The sequence below is a fragment of the Chiloscyllium plagiosum genome, chromosome 17 (genome assembly GCF_004010195.1).
Source record: "Chiloscyllium plagiosum isolate BGI_BamShark_2017 chromosome 17, ASM401019v2, whole genome shotgun sequence".
In the NCBI taxonomy this organism is placed as follows: Eukaryota; Metazoa; Chordata; class Chondrichthyes; order Orectolobiformes; family Hemiscylliidae; genus Chiloscyllium; species Chiloscyllium plagiosum.
Genome location: NC_057726.1, coordinates 27,935,827 through 27,955,189, shown reverse-complemented (window position 1 = coordinate 27,955,189; position 19,363 = coordinate 27,935,827). Strand labels below are relative to the sequence as shown.

At 39.8% G+C, this 19,363-nt stretch overlaps 1 protein-coding gene across 1 annotated transcript in view; it reads right to left on the bottom strand.

The window, feature by feature from the left end:
• The window catches only part of LOC122558306 (polycystic kidney disease protein 1-like 2), a 134,249-nt gene that overhangs the window by 87,632 nt on the left and 27,254 nt on the right, over window positions 1-19,363 (bottom strand). Inside the window, exons 7-14 of the mRNA XM_043706723.1 lie at window positions 18,091-18,218; window positions 16,474-16,590; window positions 15,195-15,326; window positions 8,545-8,718; window positions 4,553-4,680; window positions 4,058-4,178; window positions 754-882; window positions 396-624 (exon numbers count right to left, since the gene is read on the bottom strand). Of these exons, the coding sequence (XP_043562658.1) occupies window positions 396-624; window positions 754-882; window positions 4,058-4,178; window positions 4,553-4,680; window positions 8,545-8,718; window positions 15,195-15,326; window positions 16,474-16,590; window positions 18,091-18,218 (1,158 nt within the window). The remainder of the gene's footprint in view (window positions 1-395; window positions 625-753; window positions 883-4,057; window positions 4,179-4,552; window positions 4,681-8,544; window positions 8,719-15,194; window positions 15,327-16,473; window positions 16,591-18,090; window positions 18,219-19,363) is intronic.

Below are 19,363 nucleotides of genomic sequence, written 5' to 3'. Positions count from 1 at the left end.
CCTCCCAAGCAGTTCTAGCAAATTTCCCTGCCAGTATGTTAGTCCCCTTCCAATTTAGGTGCAATCCGTCCTTCTTGTACAGGTTCTCCAATGGTCTCTTCGCCTTCCTTGACTTTATGTCTGCTGTCCTCTCCAGCATTCACTCTGTTCTGTTCTCCATAACCTCTTCTATATTGATCTTCCTGTCCCTCTCCATTTTCCTCCCTAACACCCTATTCACTCCTTTTCTGTTTTTTCCGCAATCTTTCTAAACTTCCAATACTGCCTTTTATGAACACGACACTCAATCTTGATTGCCAATAGTTTAATTTGGGAAACTGTTCTCAACCACCCAGAATTATATTCGCATTCGTGGTCTTCATTGAAACAAAATCAATTGATATCTATTATCTTACCGCTGGTGCTGCTCTGTGGAAAGAAGCTTTTTTCAAACTCATATAGTGTCTCATTGGGCTTGGAAGCATGTTTGAAGTACAGTTGTGTTGAAGTAACTGGATTGCTTTCTACAGAGATCACAATGGCTGATTCTGGATCAGTTACATGGAACCTATGGAAAACTAGGTTCATAGCTGTGGTATATGTAGCTGGGAAGAGTTGGGTTGAGTTCGATCTGGGCAGTAAAATCTTCAAGATGAAAAAAAAGACAACATTTGGTTACACTTCAATGTCAAAAGACAGTAAAATGTAAATTTATAAAATAAAAAATGAAACAAAAATGAGAATTCCAATGTGCTTGTCACTTCCTGTAATTACCTCAATGGGGTCTAACAAATTCATCACTTTTAATTCTGATCCATTTGAAGATAAAGATATATTGCTCAAAGGTCCACTGACATTCCTTTGCATTTTCCGTGTGAGAGGACTGTCTCTAAAATTGACCATCTAAAGGAACATTGTGGAAAAAATACAATTAAAATCCACAGAAATTTCTTACCAGCAGATTATGCATTCTCTGTTATCTGGTCTCCTTCCTATCGGAAAGATGTTGTGAAACTTGAAAGGGTTCAGAAAAGATTTACAGGGATGTTGCCAGGGTTGGAGGATCTGAGCTACAGGGAGAGGCTGAACAGGCTGTGGCTGTTTTCCCTGGAGCGTCGGAGGCTGAGGGGTGACCTTATAGAGGTTTACAAAATTATGAGGGGCTGGATAGGATAAATAGGCAAAGTCTTTTCCCTGGGGTGGGGAGTCCAGAACTAGAGGGTATAGGTTTAGGGTGAGAGGGGAAAGATATAAAAGAGACCTAAGGGGCAACTTTTTCACGCAGAGGGTGGTACGTGTATGGAATGAGCTGCCAGAGGATGTGGTGGAGGCTGGTACAATTGCAACATTTAAGAGGCATTTGGATGGGTATATGAATAGGAAGGGTTTGGAGGGAAAAAGGCCGGGTGCTGGCAGATGGGACTAGATTGGGTTGGGATATCTGGTCGGCATGGACGGGTTGGACTGAAGGGTCTGTTTCCATGCTGTACATCTCAATGGCTAGGAAAAATACTATTCTTAAGCATGATCCAAACAAAATAAATTGAAATAAAGTGCAAACTATGGAATATTTCCAAGCCTAGCCTACTGTAAATGATTTATGACTGATCATTATGGATATTCAAATTGGTTTTTACACATCACAGATTTCATCAAGCAATATCCTCTATTTACTCCATAGCTACAAGAGACAATTCTGTGACTATCAACGTATAAACATGAAACAACATCAGCGACAGTGATTTCTACTCTAGATTATACATAAACAATCCGACATGTGTACTACACTGTTTGGCACAGTATGGCAATCTCGTTATATACAACTCAGGAGACAAACTCTTAAAAATGTACCATTGATGTACCAGGGAAAGATTTGTAGGCCTGGAACAAGGAATGTATCACATAACCCAAGTACACAGCCTCTGATGTGGGATATCTTAATGTGCAATCTTTTCTGGGGCTTGGATGTGCTTGAAACATCAAACGTTGGATTGCCTGAGCAAATGGCTGATATGAAAATCAACAGGCTACACACCCAAAATAAATGGCAAGGAATGGGCATTTCCCAGATGTGGAAATCATGGAAGGGAAAAAATTGACTGTGAAAAGGAGGACTCAGGACAGGAAAACACTGTGAGCTAAGATATGTTTACGTTCTTGAGATACATAATTAAAACAAAATTAATGCAGAGATGTGTGAATAAAAGGATGATATTCCAAGAAAGCAATGGTTCAGATTTGACGAATAAAATAGATTACTTTTCAGTCATGGAGTCTAGAACATTATACAGAGTGTTCTGGTATAATGTGACAGTTGCATTCCTCTCCAACCCTGTGATATAGAAAATCATGCTATGGGAAATTATGATAGAAAATCGCAATGTAGAAGATCACTATATCCGTTCAGTAGAAAGTTAGCGTTATCCAAATAGTGTCCACAATTCGTCAATCACATTATAGCCAATTCATGTTGGCGAAACATGCATTTTACCAGAACGCCCTGTAGACCATCCGAAGTGTCAGGATGAAGAGTGCTACAACATGGGTGGAAAACTTCTGAAAAATGAGGGAAGCTACAAGCAATGTTTCACACTATTATCAAATTAGAAATGAATAGGTTGAAGACCTTGCAACACAGGTTGAAGAATTATGTTCGAAACTGCTGTGAATCTCAGTAATCTTGGGATTACTTCTGATGGTAGGGGGTACTTTTATATGTTTTGCACCCTTCCCATGGAGCTAGATTCACAAACCAATTAATAAACTGGCATGTTAGATGGGGTAAAAGAGAAACTGAGACAGGCAGACAGCAGCACATAGAGGAGCATACGAGAGAAGGACCCAGAGACAAACAGACAGCAACACACAGCTGATGTGAATAAGCAGGTAGTCATTGATAATTTCTAAACAACTAGTTCAGAGATGTTAGTACACACCTCTATAGTCAATAGGACATGAATCCAGGCCTCCTGGATCAGAGATAGGGACACAACCACTGTGCCACAAATACAGGCAGTCATATACAGACTTGATTCATTGACCTGACTGGCAAGGAATGGACTCGAATTGTTAGAGGCGCTGCAATGGGGAATGCTGCTATGAAAATGCTGACTGACAATTAGCTGTCAAACCTTGTTTCAATTTTGAATGAAGCAGGTTAGGGCTGTCATGGTGTAGTGATAGAGACCTTAACTCTGAGCCAGGAGACACTGGATTGAAGTCCCACCTGCTCTAGAGATGTGTCATAATGTTTCTGAACAGGTAGATTAGCAAATATAATCTTTTTTTAAAACAAAGACTAGGCAGGTTGATACAGACTGGTCAGGGCATTGTGCTCAGGGAGTGAACCAGTGAATGACTGTCATTCACTGTCTGGAGATACAGCCTGGTGCACTCTATGAACTGTGGGTATCCCTGAGGACAATGCTCTTGCTCCAGCATTATAAGGATAGTTATTGTTGGGTCCTGAAGTACAGCACTGAAGTGCAGAAATATTCCGTAAGTGGGTCACAGATGTGCCATGAGGGTTCTTAGGATGTCAAAAGTCAGATGCCAAGGTCCAGGATTTGAGGTGTGTGTGACCTGTGCCAATGAAGCATGTCCTGAGATGTTGAAACCCTGTGCCTGACATGGAGGTCTTTTATAACAAGCCAGGAATGCCAGTCAATTTCAGCCTATCCCAGAAATGGCAGGTTATTCCAGGAATTGTGTGTGTCAAGATAGGACTGGAAAATGGTGAGAAGGACACCATGGAGATGGGGTAGGTGGTTAATGAGACAAGCTCAGTAAGTAACAGCTCACCTCATGGTGCAAAACCCTCTTTAAAAAAATCCAACATGACACTGAGACCATAGTTGCTGATCCAGAGCCATTTGAATGAAGCATTGAAAATAATCACCGTCCATGAAAACTGCCTACTGTACATTAATAAGGATGAAAGTTGCATGCTTTCAAGAAAGAAATAAGGAATGTTTACACAGCCACAGCATATTACCTCTTGAGTAGAGAAGACTAAATCATTAAACACTCACTGCCAGCGAGACGTTTCATTGAACATAGCCTGTAAACATATACTTACCCTTAACTGAATTGGTTTATCTGAAATACTCTGCAGATCAATAGAATCTGGGAAAATGCAACTAAATGAATTTGTCTCTAAGGTATCAATCCTGCTTCCTTTTAAGTTCTTTGAACCGTACCTGAAGTAATAACAAAAGAGAATTATAAAGCTTGCATTATATGAGCTGGTAAATCTATGCAGCGATTAAAATGAAAGATGTTGTCCTTGATAAAAAGGCTATCATTTACTTTTGTGACTGTAATGGTACCTCTTCAATAAAGCATAATCCATGTCAGTAAGAATGTTTGTACCCAGTGCTAGTTCAATTTTATATTCAGCAGTAATTCAAGAAACCCACCATTTTACAATTTTTCATGACTCAAATTTCATTTATTTCTACTGAATCTCCTTTTTCTTTTAATAATCACGGATATAAACTCGGAGCTCTTTTAGAGTTATGCAGTTATGTAATATTGCTACTTTGAAGCACTCTTACTGGGACATGCTCTTTACCTTTTTAATGCCATGCTGAAGGATGATGCCTGGAAAACAGTTGGAGGGTCATCTTCCTGAATTTGACTCTCAAGGGATGAAAATATTTTATCCATAGATGTTAGGAGAACATCAAACATATTTGCCATCTGAATGCAAAATCAAAAGTAATAATGAATGCATTTTGTTAGAGCGAACATTTGAAATATCTTTCAAACAACTTCAAATCATGTTAAAGCTGACTATTAATGAACTGGACAGCATTAAAATAATGTGCCTGCCAAGCTGTTGTCTTCCCTCCAAACTGATCTTTGCTGCTGGCTTTAAATGGCCAATTGATGCCTACTTAAAAGCTTCATCTTTCTGTCATTTAGGTTCCATTCATGGGGCCCCTGGGCTTTTTGGAGTCCCTCTCAATTATCTACAACTCCCTGCACAGTCCCCAACCCCAGGAGGGCAGGAGTTTGGGCAAGAACTTCAGCAGCATGTAAATCCAGCCATATATGTTACTGTTCCTCTTATTCCATGAGCTCCAGACTTTGCTCACAAAGTTGTTGTATGGCACTTTATCATTATCCTCATCAACCCTCTCAAAAATCTCAAGCAAGTTAGAGAAACCCAATTTGCTCTTTTAAAATCCCTGAGGGCTTTCCTTAATCAAACTACAATTGGGTCAAATGACTAGGAGCTTTGGCTTGAATTGTAATTTCTAAAAGCTATACCCCGCACCAGGAGGTTGATTGTTCAAAAGTGTTTGTGTGTTGCAGTGGTAGTATCCCTGCCCCTGAGACAGCATACATGGTTCAAGTCTCATCTGCTCCAGAGATGTGGAGTAACAGGTTGATTTCTAAACTGACTAGCCTGTCATTACTCACTTTATCATAACAACTTGTTTTGAACAAGGGTATAAGTTGAATTGTCCCAGTTCTCTGACACCACGTGTGAATCTGTCGATTAGAAAGCTTTAGCCAGTGCCTCTGAAAGTTCCCTCAATGTTACACTTCAGCAAGGTTCTGCCTGACTAGAGCCACCCCCTGCCTTTGCTTGGAACCCTACCATCCCCTTTCAACCCCTGCCAGACACAACCACACACACTCACCCTAATTTAAGAAAGCAAAAAACACTGGAGAAACTCAGCAGGTCTAGCAGCAAGTCTGGTGAGAGAAGCAGAGTATGTTTCGATTCTGATACAACTATTCTTCAGAGCTGAAAGTAATCAAAAATGGTATTTTTTCTCATGCTGTTGACTGGGGTGGGGAGGAGGTTGAGGAGGAGACGGTGGAATTCATTGAGTAGAAGAAAGCGGAATTCGTTGAGGAAGAGGTCAGGCTCTGCGGTTGCAGAATTTGATATTAAGGCCTAGAGGCTGTAAAATGTCCAAGTGGAAAATGAGGTGTTGCTCCTCAGGTTTGTATTGTGCTTCATTGGAACTTGCTGTAGGCCCAGGACAGAAATATTAGCAAGACAGCAAGGTGGTTTATTGAAATGGTAAGCAATTGGGAAGTCAGAGTTATTCCTGCAGACAAAATGAAGGTGTTCCATACAATGGTACTCTAGGCTGTGTTTGGGCTCACCAATGAAAAGGACAGCACATGGTGAGAATAACATATAGTGGACCAGGTTGAAAAAAGTACAAGTAAAATGTTGAAGAAAGATGGATGAAAATCTGTTACATCTTCTGTGATTGCCATGGGAGAGAGAGGAAGCATTAGGAACTATGGAGTAATCCCAGGGTGAGATGGAGGGAATAATACCTGCAGAACGCTATTGGCAGAGAGGAGGGGTAGATATGTTTGGTGGTGGCATCCAGCTGGGGTGGCAAAAATGGTGGACCATGATCCTTTGAGTACAAAGACTTGTGGGGTGGAAAGTAAGGACAAGGGGAACCCAATCCATGTTCTGGGAAGGAGGAGAAGGGGTGAAGGCAGAAATGTGGTAGATTGGTTGGACACAGCTGAGGGCCCTGTCAACCAAAGTTGGGAGAGTATCTTCAGTCATGTCAGACGCAACCCAGTGAAAGGTGGCATCATTGGAACAGATGTGAAGGAGACACATATTAGAATCAAATCTTCACAGGAAGCTGGGTGTGAGGAAGTTAGCAACTATGGGAGTCAGTAGACTTGCAATGGCTATTGGTGGACAGCCCATTCCCCAGAAATGGAAACAGAGAACTCAAGGGAAGGAAGAGATTAGTCAGAGATGGACCAGGCGAAAGGGAGAGAAAAATGGAACTAGGAAGCAAAACTGTTGATTTTGTTTCCAATTCTGTTCAAGGGCAGGAAGCAGCACTGGTGATGTCATTAATGAGTTGGAGAAAGAGTTGTGGTTCGAGGCTGAAGGGCTGAGGAGGATTACACCGTACATTACTTACTTGCTCTGATACATTCTGAAGAAGGGTCATTGGATCTAAAAGATTGACTCTATTTTTCTCTCCACATATGCTGCCAGACCTGCTGAATTTCTGCAACACTTGCTGTTTTTATTTCTTACCGTGCCCTGAGCTGCCCACACTCCTGGCAGCAGCCACTGTCTCCTCAGTGGCACTTTAGTGCAAGAGCTATGGACTTCTGATTATCCAGCATCTCTCGCTTCCACCTATAGGGGTTTGCTTCAGAGACAGGCATGCAAGCAAGGAAGAAGTGTAGGCCACTCAGCCCTCCAAGCCTGCTCCAACATTCCTGCTCCATAAGATCATGGTTGTTCTGATTTTAACTTCAACTCTGTGGTCCTGCATATCTCCTGATAATCTTTCATCCTTTTGTTAATCAAGAATCTATCTACCTCTGGCTTTTTAAGGAATGGAATTCCAAAGACTCTCAACCCTCTGACAGAAAACAATTTCCTCCTCTCTGTCTCAAATCAGCAATCCCTTATGTTTAAACTATGAACCAGAGTTCTAGATCCCTCCACCAGGGGAAATATCCTTTCAACATCCATCCAGTCAAGTCCCCTCAGGATCTTATATGTTTCCATTCAGTCATCACTGACTCCTCTAAACTCCAAAGAACATAGGCCTAGCCTTTTCTCATCAGGCAATCTACTCATTCCAGGTGTTAGTTGAGTATATCGTCTCTGAACTGCTTGCGATGCATTAACATACTTCTATCATTATGGTAACCAGTACCACACACAGATCTCACCAATGCCCATATAATAGGAGCATAAATTACCCACTATTGCATTTAATTCACTTTGTAGTAAATCATAAATTTATTAGATTTCCAGAATGACTGTTGGTCCTGCATATTAATCTTCTGTGATTCATGCACACCCAGATCACTCTGCCTTTCAGAGTTCTACAACCATTTAGATAACACGCTTCTTTTTTATTCTTCCTGTCAAAATGGAAAATTCCACACTATCCCAACTATGCCATTTAGTAGATCTTTGCCCACTCACTTATCCTACCTACATTCTTTTGTAGGCTTCTTATATCTTCTTCACAATTCAATTTCACACCTATCATTACATCATCAGCATAGTTAGCCATTAGTCCTTCTTCCAAATCAGTTTTTTTTAAATTGAAAAGAGTTGAGGCCCAAGCATCAACCTCTGTGACACGTGACTTGTAACATCCGCCAGCCTAAAAAGGATGCACTTATTCTTATTATCCACTTCCTGCTGGTGGCCTCAACACTGCCTGATCTGTTGTGACTCGGTGGGACTTCCTGAATGGAGGCACCAAAAGTGTCTTGCCAATTCTCTCACCAGCCAGAGAAAATTCAGATTGCAAAGTAAGGTTTAGATTCCTCTAATGAAGATGAAGTGTGACTAATATTCAGTGTTCCACTGTAACATTAAACAGATAACACAGGAAAGAAGACTGCACAGCTTTCTCAACAAACCTATTTCATTTTAATTCTTGATTCATTTCTGATGAAGGGCTTTTGCCCGAAACGTCGATTTTCCTGCTCCTCGGATTCTGCCTGGCCTGCTGTGCTTCTCCAGCACCACTCTAATTTATTTCATTTTAATTCCAAGCCATTCATTTCTAAACATTCAAGAATCATTACCTTTTCTTCCTCCACATCAAAACTATTTGTTGTCATTGAAGCACTTAGAAGATTGTTAACTGCATTAAGACCAGTTTTTGCTCCATATAGCTTCCACAGTTCATCACTCGGTCTTACAGTAGGAAGATTCTGCAACTTGTCACTCAGGTTCAGGAGTGCATTATTAGCTTCTTCCTAAGGAGAAGAGAGATCTTGGAAGCTTTCAAAATACAGGTTCATTGCAATGCATTCCATCTACAGACCCAGCTGTGAGGTTGAAACCCATTTAATATTTATCATTTAATAAAACTTTAGTTATTCCATCCTAGAATTCCCAACTAATAAACTCAACATTAAGAGAAATTGGAATTTTGTATTCAAACCAATAGGTCTTCATTTAGAATCTTCACTGTTTACAGAAAGTTTATGCACCCAGGATTAGGTCCCTTCATGTCTCTTCCATTCATGGGTATATGGCCATTAAGGGCATATCTACAATGACTACCACTGCAGATGGAAAGTCCATTGAAAACAAGAACTGCTGACATGTGAGTGTCGGTACTCTTCCTCGAACTAACTTCATTCCCCTTCAGTGCAGCCATTTTCACTAGTATGAAGGTGTTTTATAATACAATCATTGTCTGGGAACTCAGATTCTAAAGTAGACGTAAAGGAGAGTTTGGTTTTCAGTTGTGAAGGTCTGACCTTCTTTTTTTTTTAAGAACGGATCAAAGTAATTTGGCACATAGAGCTAAATGAGCTAGAGACACAAGCCTAATGATTCAAAAAGCTACCTGGACAAATTATTACTGTCCAATTTTGACTTAAGCTTTGATGACCTACAGAAGAAGCTGGGGCTAGACGCATTCGGCAGTTGAAAAAAAAACAGATTTATACTGGCATATGGGCTGTTTGGATGATTAGAAGTAGGTAGCAAGTCAGAAGATTGGATGGAATTTAAAAATTAGCAAAGAAGGACTAAAAATAAATAAGGAGGGACAAATTAGTGCACAAGAGAAAGCTCACCTTACATATAAAAGCAGATAGTAAGTTTTCTTTTAGATATTTAAAGAAGAAAATAATTAAAATGAGCACTGATCCTGCAGAAAGTGAGTTTGGAGACTTAAGAATGGAATATAAGGAAATGGCATATGAATTGAATCAGCACTTTGCATCAATTTTCATTGGAGAGCAGTGGTCTCCAAACGTTTTAAGCAAGGCATCACTTTTTTGAATTTAAATGCAAAGCAGAAAAACAGAGAATTAATAGTTTATTTTTAGAGCTTTACAAACCTAAAACCTGGTATCTAACATCATTCATTGTGTGCTCTGCTCACCAAGTCTCAGTATAACAGTATTATCTGCCAGTGTCTTGAAATTTGTGTTGAAGTTTGGGGCTGTTAGCAATGTATAGCCCATCAAATGGGTATCTATGAGTTGGGTGCAATTCTTGGGTTTTACAATCTTAATTTGGATGAAAGCTGTCTCACAGAGCAATGTGGATTCAAAGAAAGTTTTCACTTTAAAAGCACAAAATGACAGAAATGGGTATTTTCCAAATCCACTGAAATCACAGTTCCTTGCTCTGACATTTAGTTCAAGATTATTTTTCATAGTAATTATCTTCAGCAATTCCACTGCTTTGATGGAATTTGGTAGGCAACCCATCAATATGTACTTGAAGGAATGGATTTGAGACAAACATGGTGATTAGTTTCTTCATACTTCTGAAATTCCTGAAATTGCTTGTTGAATTCTTCTGTTAACTTCCTCAGGATTGCACAGAGGTATTCAGGGTAGAATACTTCTTTTTATCTTTTACTTGTTTTTATAATATTTTCTCCCAACTCAAAGTGTTGCAGCATTTTTTTTTTAATGGGGTGACCACAGACTTCGCTTCAATTTGAATACATTCACAGTACTGCTCATGTGTAAGGTTCTATCTATTTTCCATAGTTCATAGCTCAGCTTGTTCAGTTTGATATTATTTCTCTAAGAAATGTAAAGTTGAGCAATCACGCATTGTCAGAGAGGCCGCTGCACACATCAGCATGGAGGATTATTTCACCATAGGCAATATAGAGTTCATCGAGTGAGGCTTTAAATATGCGGTGCTGAAACTGCCAATTTCAAGTATCAGATCTAAATATCTTTACAGGACATTTCATTGACTTAATCACCTCATACCAGCATGGAGGATTATTTCACTGTAGGCAATATAGAGTTCATCGAGTGAGGCTTTAAATATGTGGTGCTGAAAGAGTCTTGCTTGAATCAAATTTACAATATTAAAAACTATCATTACATGAGAAATGCCCCCAACTTTACTCACTAATAGCTGCTGGTGGATTATAAAGTGGCAATTGACAAAAGAGGAGAAATCAGGATCATTTCTACAAAATCCAACAAAACTCGTATTTGTGCCAAGCGTTGTTGATGCACCAGATGTAACAGAACTCAGTTTCTTGCTTTTCTCAAGCACGTACTTTTGAACGTATTGCAGATATTCTGACCCCTTGTCCTTGCTTTTAGGGGCAAAAGGGTGAGAAGAACTTCTTTCGTTATGTTCTTCAAACCATACAAACAAAAACAGTCAGCTGGGTTGTGGTGATGATATCGATCGATTCATTTGAAGGCAGTGAGAAGCATTCATTGTACTTCAGGTCCTGCTGTAGTTGATGAAGGATGACTTCAGACAAAGGTTCGACTTGTCTTGCTACTGTTGAAGTACCAAGCTCTGGATTGCCGTTATTATCATTTCTTTCTCGTTTTTAAACTATTTGCATAAAGAGTCAGCAGCTGCAGTCATTGTTTTCTTTAATTACTTCACCATCTGTGAACTTGCATTGTTGCTAAAATCTCATGCTGTTTTGCAGACCTCCCAGTCCAGTCACAGCACTTCTGAAACTGGAAGTGAGATCACTGGCACACCAATACATGGAGCCTGATGGCCACGCAGCTCGAGGGAATGTTGCTGTGAATGATTTTTGTGATGGCAAATGACCTTTTGCTGCTCATTTGGAAAATAATGAGATTTCAAAATGGCGTTTACCATTCAGCTCCACTCCAATCTGCTTTCTTTCGCTTTCTTTGGCTCTGTTTCTTTTTTCTTTAAAGCTAGAAGAGTGGCCAATGAAGGAGGAGACAACTGGCAGCAACGCCAGGACGAGCCAAACATGGGCCCACCCCAACCCGAGATTTCCCGGTAAGTAGAAATAGGCCCCGGGCTGACCTCCTGGGCCTGGACAGAGCTAAGGCTCCAGGTGTATGGCTAGGTCCAGGTGCTTGAAGGAGTGGAAGCATCAGTGAAAGGGATGGCAAAGGACCCTGATAACCAATGACTGGTGGTAGTGTCTGGAGAAGCATCAGATGGGGAAGAGGAGGTATAGAACCCACACACCCCCAGCTCTATGGTTCCAGCACGGACACGGTGGTCACAATTGAGGTGGTGGAGGCTCGTAAACGAGACCCCAAAGCCTGATACAAAGACCCAGGAGCCTGTTTCAAATGTCGAACAGCAATTGGAGGAGCAGTGGAGGAGGATCAAGAGGAGAGAAAGATGAACTCTATTGTAGTAACATCTTACATTATATTCAGTGCTTCAAGATGGCACTGGAGCATGGCAACACTTTGCATATAGCACTTGAGAAAACTAAAATGAGGAAACATTTATTTCTCTTAGAGGGTTGTGAGTCTTTCAAGCTCTTCTTGAAATGATGTTGAAACGGAGTCCTTAAATATATTTAAGACAAGGATAGATATTTTTCGCTAAGCAAGGGGATGAAAGGTCCACAGCAGGAATGTGGACTTGAAGTTACAATCAGATCAGTTATAATCTTACTGAATAATGGAACAGATATGAGGGGCTGAATAGCCTACTCCGAATTTGAATATTTGTATGTACTATGCTAAATCATACAACTTGGGCCCAAAAATATTATAGACGAAAGTGAGAACTGCAGACACTGGAGATTAAAGTCGGAAATGTGGTGCTGGAAAAGCACAGCAGATCAGGCAGCATCCGAGTTCCTAATGAGGGGCTTTTGCCTGAAACATCGATTCTCCTGTTCCTCAGATGCTGCCTGATCTGCTGTGCTTTTCCAGCACCACAGTCTAAACCCCAAAAGTATTATGCATATTCCTGGAATAGTTTGATTTATTTAATCATTGTAAATGGGTGGTCTTGACAAAGTCTACATGTCATAGAGATGTACAGCACGGAAACAGACCCTTCAGTCCAACTCATCCATGCCGACCAGATATCTGAAATAAATCTGGTCCCATTTGCCAGAATTTGGCCTATAATCACTCTTAACCCCTTTCTATTCATATACCCATACAGATACCTTCTAAATGTTATAATTGTACCAGCCTCCACCACTTCCTCTGGTAGCTTATTCCATACACGCACCACCCTCTGCATGAAAAAGTTGCTCCTTAGAGCCCTTTGAAACCATTCTCCCTTACCTTAAACCTATGCCCCCTAGAACATAGAACTGTACAGCACAGGAATGGGCCCTTTGGCCTTCTGTTGTGCCCATTACAATGCCAAATGAAACTAATCCCTTCTGCCTGCCCTTAATCCATAACCCTCCATTCCTTGCATATACATATGCTTATCTAAAAGCTCCTTGAATGCCCTTATCATATCTGCCTCCATCACCACCCCGACAGTGCATTCCAGACTCCTATCACTCTCTGTGTAAAAAGAAACCTTGCCTCTCATGCCTCTTTTGAACATTCCCCACCCCTCACCCCCTTAAATGCATGCAGCCTGAACTTACAACTAATAGTAATTTATTTTTAATTGACTGAAACATTACATTTTAAATTGCCTGAGTATTGTAAGTTGCAAGCGAATGAAACATTGTTCCCTATTTATGCATTTTAAATTTGACTTGCTAAGGATACATATTTTATGTAAGGACTATGAGGAACGGATATATGGAAGGATTAGGATGTGCTGAATTGAAAGCGTTTTGAATGGATACAAAATTTCTGGGAGTTGTGTTCAGCAATAATTACTGAGAAGTTAAAACTTGGAGAGTATTGTTTACAAAAGGTCAGTTGCCTGTATTGAAGGCTCACTAGCAACCGACTCTGAACTGAAGTTGCTGTTTCAGTACAGGGTGATAAATGAAGTAAAAAGCTTCCAAGAAACGAGCAACAGAAAGACAGTCTTTCCTGTCTCAGTAAGGTTTCTTCTGAGAACTTGGAAAAAGTCCCAGAAATCAGTATCTTTACCTTACTCTTAAATTCTGAAAGTGTAAGTGTTTCTACCATTCAAAGGTCTTAGTCTAACTGACTCTTATCTGAAATGAGGTCTGATTTGAGAATCTCATCGATTCTGTAACTGTCAGCATTGCAACTGCAATGTCAGCAGGTCTGTGAGAAGTCCTTTTTTTTAATTTTGAGTTTGGACCCTTATGCAATTGAGGGGACTTTCACATTTCCTTACTTTATATAAGCCTCCATTTTGCTGCGGAATTGTATCAACTTGTCTATGATGTGCATTTGGGAATTAAAGGATAAAGGATAAGTTTAATTCCATATTTTGGCTTAGTTGTTACCCAGTCGTACTACTTATTGCAATAGTAAGTTTGCTCCTGAATAAAGAAAAAGGTTATTTTTGAGTTTACTGAGAAACCCAGTGAAAGTCTCAGTTTCATAGAGTCATAGAGATGTACAGCATGGAAACAGACCCTTCCATGCCGACCAGATATCCCAACCCAATCTAGTCCCACCTGCCAGCACCCGGCCCATATCCCTCCAAACCCTTCCTATTCATATACCCAACCAAATGCATCTTAAATGTTTCAATTGTACCAGCCTCCACCACTTCCTCTGGCAGCTCATTCCTTACATGTACCACCCTCTGCGTGAAAACGTTTCCCCTTAGGTCTCTTTTATATCTTTCCCCTCTCACTCACTATCCTATCTACCTGCGACTCCACTTTCAAGGAGCTATGAACCTGCATTCCAAGGTCTCTTTGTTAGCAACACTCTCTAGGACCTTACCATTAAGTGTATAAGTTCTGCTAAGATTTGCTTTCCCAAAATGCAGCACCTCGCATTTATCTGAATTAAACTCCATCTGCCACTTCTCAGCCCATTGGCCCATCTGGTCAAGATCCTGTTGAAATCTGAGGTAACCTTCTTCGCTGTCCACTACACCTCCAATTTTGGTGTCATCTGCAAACTTATTAATTATACCTCTTATGCTCACATCCAAATCATTTATGTAAATGACAGCACTGATCCTTATGGCACTCCACTGGTCACAGGCCTCCAGTCTGAAAAACAACTCTCCACCACCACCCTCTGTATTCTACCTTTGAGCTAGTTCTGTACCCAAATGGCTAGTTCTCCCTGTATTCCATGAGATCTAACCTTGCTAACCAGTCTCCCATTGGAACTTTGTCGAGCACCTTACTGAAGTCCATATAGATTACATCTACTGCTCTGCCCTCATCAATCCTCTTTGTTATTTCTTCAAAAAACTCAATCAAGTTTGTTCTGGAGAACAGCAATAAAGAGAAACAAATTGACCATTTTGATGATTTAATAAAATATTAACATTTTATATGGCTCATGGAATAGTAGGGCTTGATTATCAGCACACTCCCTGCATCAGAATCATAACAAAGGGCAATATACAAAGCTGATCTTACCTGTGATCTAACAGTCAGTTTGTCAGGGTGTGAGGTGATCACATCAAGATAAGTATTCGCAGTCTCTACTCCCTGCAGGGAGGATGCATTTATTGCTATCCCAGAAAATTTCTGCAAGTTGTCCTCAATCACCTTATAATACAAAGCAAAACAAAACAGAATATTGGAGAAAATAATAATTTTGACTCTTACTGCAGAATAATGAAAGGAGATGAGAAGAGAACAAATTGACAATGTTAGAAATGCAGTAGCCTTTAAGGATAAAACAGAATAGTTTCAGAGTCAGCTAAGAGCAGGGAATGCTCACTGGTGTTTGTACATAGAGTTGGGATTTTCTGTAGTAGAGCATTGGGCTTCTGGATAGGGATAGGACCCAAAAGGATAGAACTAGTAACTTGCAGAAAAACATTGTTTAAAAATGAAGTAACAGTAAATATTGAAAAGTATTTTACTGCCTGATGCAGTATGAGGATATCTGTCTATTAAACATGAATGGGGATTATATTAATTGTCACAACAACATGACAATATGCATGCTCTTACCTGAAAGGAATGGAAAAGAAAATATCATTATAAATGCATTATCCCAGTGGAAAGCCATAAAAGTTATTGGAAATGAGCTGTAATGAGTGATAAGGTCTATTTATAATTAATATCTTGAGTAACAAATCAAGAGATAATAGGTTGTGATGTTCACACAATACTATCATCTTTTAACAGCCAATCAGAAATGGAATACTTCTGATTGCAAAATAAGCATGTTTATATTGTTTAGGCTATCAAATCATTCACAAGATTCAAAACATTATACTCCAGTAAATGGAAATTTTAACTTTAATGAGTTTAAGTACATTTTATGTACAGTCATATCATATTTTTAATAACAAAGGGCACTTTATCACTCCCAAAGGTGTCCCAGGACTATCTCCCAGCTACCCTATCTTCCAAAGAACTCTGACAATTTTAGACTTTCTCCTACCAGATGTAAAAGGTCACAAGTCATTTTTTGAATGACGCACATGAAAATTTCTGCAGCCAGAGACAGTTGCACTTTAACATGTGTAGATCCTCTGTGAACCACAGATATGAAACTTGGAGCCTGCCCCAATCCCTAACTCCCACCAAAGATTATTTCTGCTGTTGGTGTTTATGATGCTATTATTCTAATCAAAACAATTTAATATTTCACTTTTTCTGTCAATCTCTGTGTATATCATTCTCTTGTCAAGATGGAAATTTGTTCACAAACACAACAGAAGTTGCAATCTACCTTCTTTACCTGCTCAAGGTTGGGAGTATTACTAAAAAGGTCTTCAGAGTTTGGAAGTGTCTTCAGCAAACGTTTTGTTGCATCTGATCCTTGCCGTGAACATCTTGTTGTGCAAATTTTAATGTTCTGTTTTTAAGATAAATAAAATAGTTCTCCTTAGTAGACTTGCAACCATAGCTTACTTATGCTGTGATCTTAAAGAAAATGATTTTTGTCATGATGGAGACAAATTAGAATTCTATGGCCAAACGTTTCACTTCTGGTTTCAAGGCTGGATTTGGTGACAGCCCCAGATTTACACAGCTGCAGAGTTTGCAGAGAAAGCTGGCATTTAAATTAATAGCTGTTTCAACCCACGTTGATATATCCTGCTGTCTGGAATCCAGTGCGGAGAGCAGACCAGGTCTGTTACATTTAGAATTGTCTGCTTTCAAGAGCATGCCAAAAAAAAATCTGTACTGACTCATTGGTACTGTCACAGAGACAAAGGACTTACTGTAAGCCTGGGGATTCCTGTTACTAAATTAGTACAGTATGAATGTTTTCACCAGGGATATTATTGTCTTTGACTACTTTACATTTTAGTTTTATTGACTGTCGCAAAAGTTTCTATGGCACGATGAATTCCCGTACTTCATTTTTGCTCATTCTTGTAATGTGAGATTTATTGTAGGGCCAACATTTAGTGCCTATCCACAGTGACACTGAAGGAACAGTTTGACCCAATGACACTGAAGGAATAGTGATACATATCCATGTCAGGATGGTGAGTGGTGATTGGCTTGGACAGAAACTTGCAGTTGGTCATCAGGCAAGTGGGGAATATTCCATCACACTTTTGACTTGTGCCTTGCAGATGGTGGACAGGCTTTGGAGAGAAGGAGGTGAGTTCCCTTGCTACAGGATTCCTAGCCTACAACCTGCTCTTGTAACCATTGTGTTTATATGGCTGGATCAGTTCAGTTTCTGGTCAATGTTAACCCCCAGGATATTGATTGTGGGAGATTTAGTGATGGTAACACCGTTGAATGTCAAGGGGAGAAAGTTAAATTCTCTCTGGTTGGAGAAAGGCCCTTATGTGGCATGAATGTTACTTGCTACTTGTCAGCCCAAGCCTGGATATGGTCCAGGGTCTTGTTGTATTTGAACATGGATTGCTTCAGTATCTGAGTCATGAATGGTGCTAAACATTGGGCAATAATCAGCAAATATCCCCACTTCTAACCTTACATTGGAGGGAAGATCATTGCTGAAGCAGCTGAAGATGTTTGGACCTACGACCTGAGGAACTCCCCCTGGAGCTGAGGTGACTGATTTCATTGATTTGTTGACTTCATTGCAATTATTAGGCTTTCTTTCTCACTAATTGATGGAATTTTCCTTATCAAGGCTTCTGTGACAGCAATAACAGGAGAAAGGAAGAAGCTTGGCTATTATAGAACTCTCCCCTGTAGATGGCTTGACACGTTATGAACAGGAAATCACCCTCAAATATACTGTTCACCACTGTTCTTTCTATGCCACCCTGAAATTACATATCGAACTGGTTATAGACCATCATCTTCTCTATTCCAATAAATACATTGTAGTTTTTAGCTAAACATACAATCAGTTTTCATTACTTACATTGGGCAAGGCTCTTTTCCTAATCGCAGTGCTCCTTTTAGAGAAATCATTTGTAACCATGACATGGCCAACAATAAGCTGCTCGGTAGATAAGATATTTGTAGCAGTTACCATCACAAGAAATGTACCTGAAATTGGCAGAGAAAAGAAGGCAAAAATGGCAAGCTGAAAATAACAATGCAACATAACATTCTCAAAATTAAACGTTATTTTATTCACTTCCTTCCCTTCCCAACTTAATCCATTCTGAAACACAACATTGATACCAATTAATATTCAAGTGTTTGACTGAGGGATGGGAAGACAAGACTTTTTGAGACTTCTTGCACCCATTCCATTTAATAAAGTGACCAGAGACTGAACATGAATGGACTATTCATAAATGAGCACTTGGTAAGTGGGTAACAATATCAGCTTTCAATGGAACTCAGAGTTAATCAAAGCTATCGAAAATGACTTTGTATTTACTGAGTACCTTTAAGATAGTAAAATGCTCTAAGACTTTGCGCAGGAGTGTTATCAAACACACTTTGACACCAAAATGCAAAATGGGATATTTCAGTAGGTGACGAGAGCTTTAAGAAGTGTCTTAAAGAAGGAAAGTGACTTAGAGACAAAGAAGTTTAAGGAAAAAAATTAAAAAGCTTAGGGCCTAAGAATCTGAATAAATAGCCACTGATGGCAGTGTTCCTAAAATTGGGATTGGGATGTTCACAAGGCCAAAAATGGAAGAACGCAGGTATCCTGTCGGCCTACAGGAGGATACAAAGGGAAAGTCAAAACTATATCAGAATTTGAAAGCAAGGGGAAGAGTATGTTTTGTTGTGTGCCACAGTTGCATTTAAACGACATGCTCAATGTCATCACTGCAACACAGCATGTGACCTGAGGATGTTAAGATCTCATACTGCATCTTATGTCAGATCCCTTAAAGCATGATGCTCTACAGAAAGCATATTCTATCACTGTAAAATATCAATGTTAACCCAGACACTTACGCACTTCAAGCATGCAATGTTTCTATATAGTGGTTGCAGTAAGTATCTGTCGGCTTCTTCGATATCACAATATCCATAGCCAGTTTTTTTTAAATTATGGGAGTACGTAAGCAATACCACATCAATTTCTAAGATTACTTTCATCAAAAAAAGGAAAAGAAAATAAGACTGCAGTGCTTTTCTGAGCTGCAACACAAAGCAAGTATAAAGTATCTAAGAAGCTGGAAGAACGCTCTGTCAGCCAGTGTACACAACGCATTAGTAACAGGTTCTGA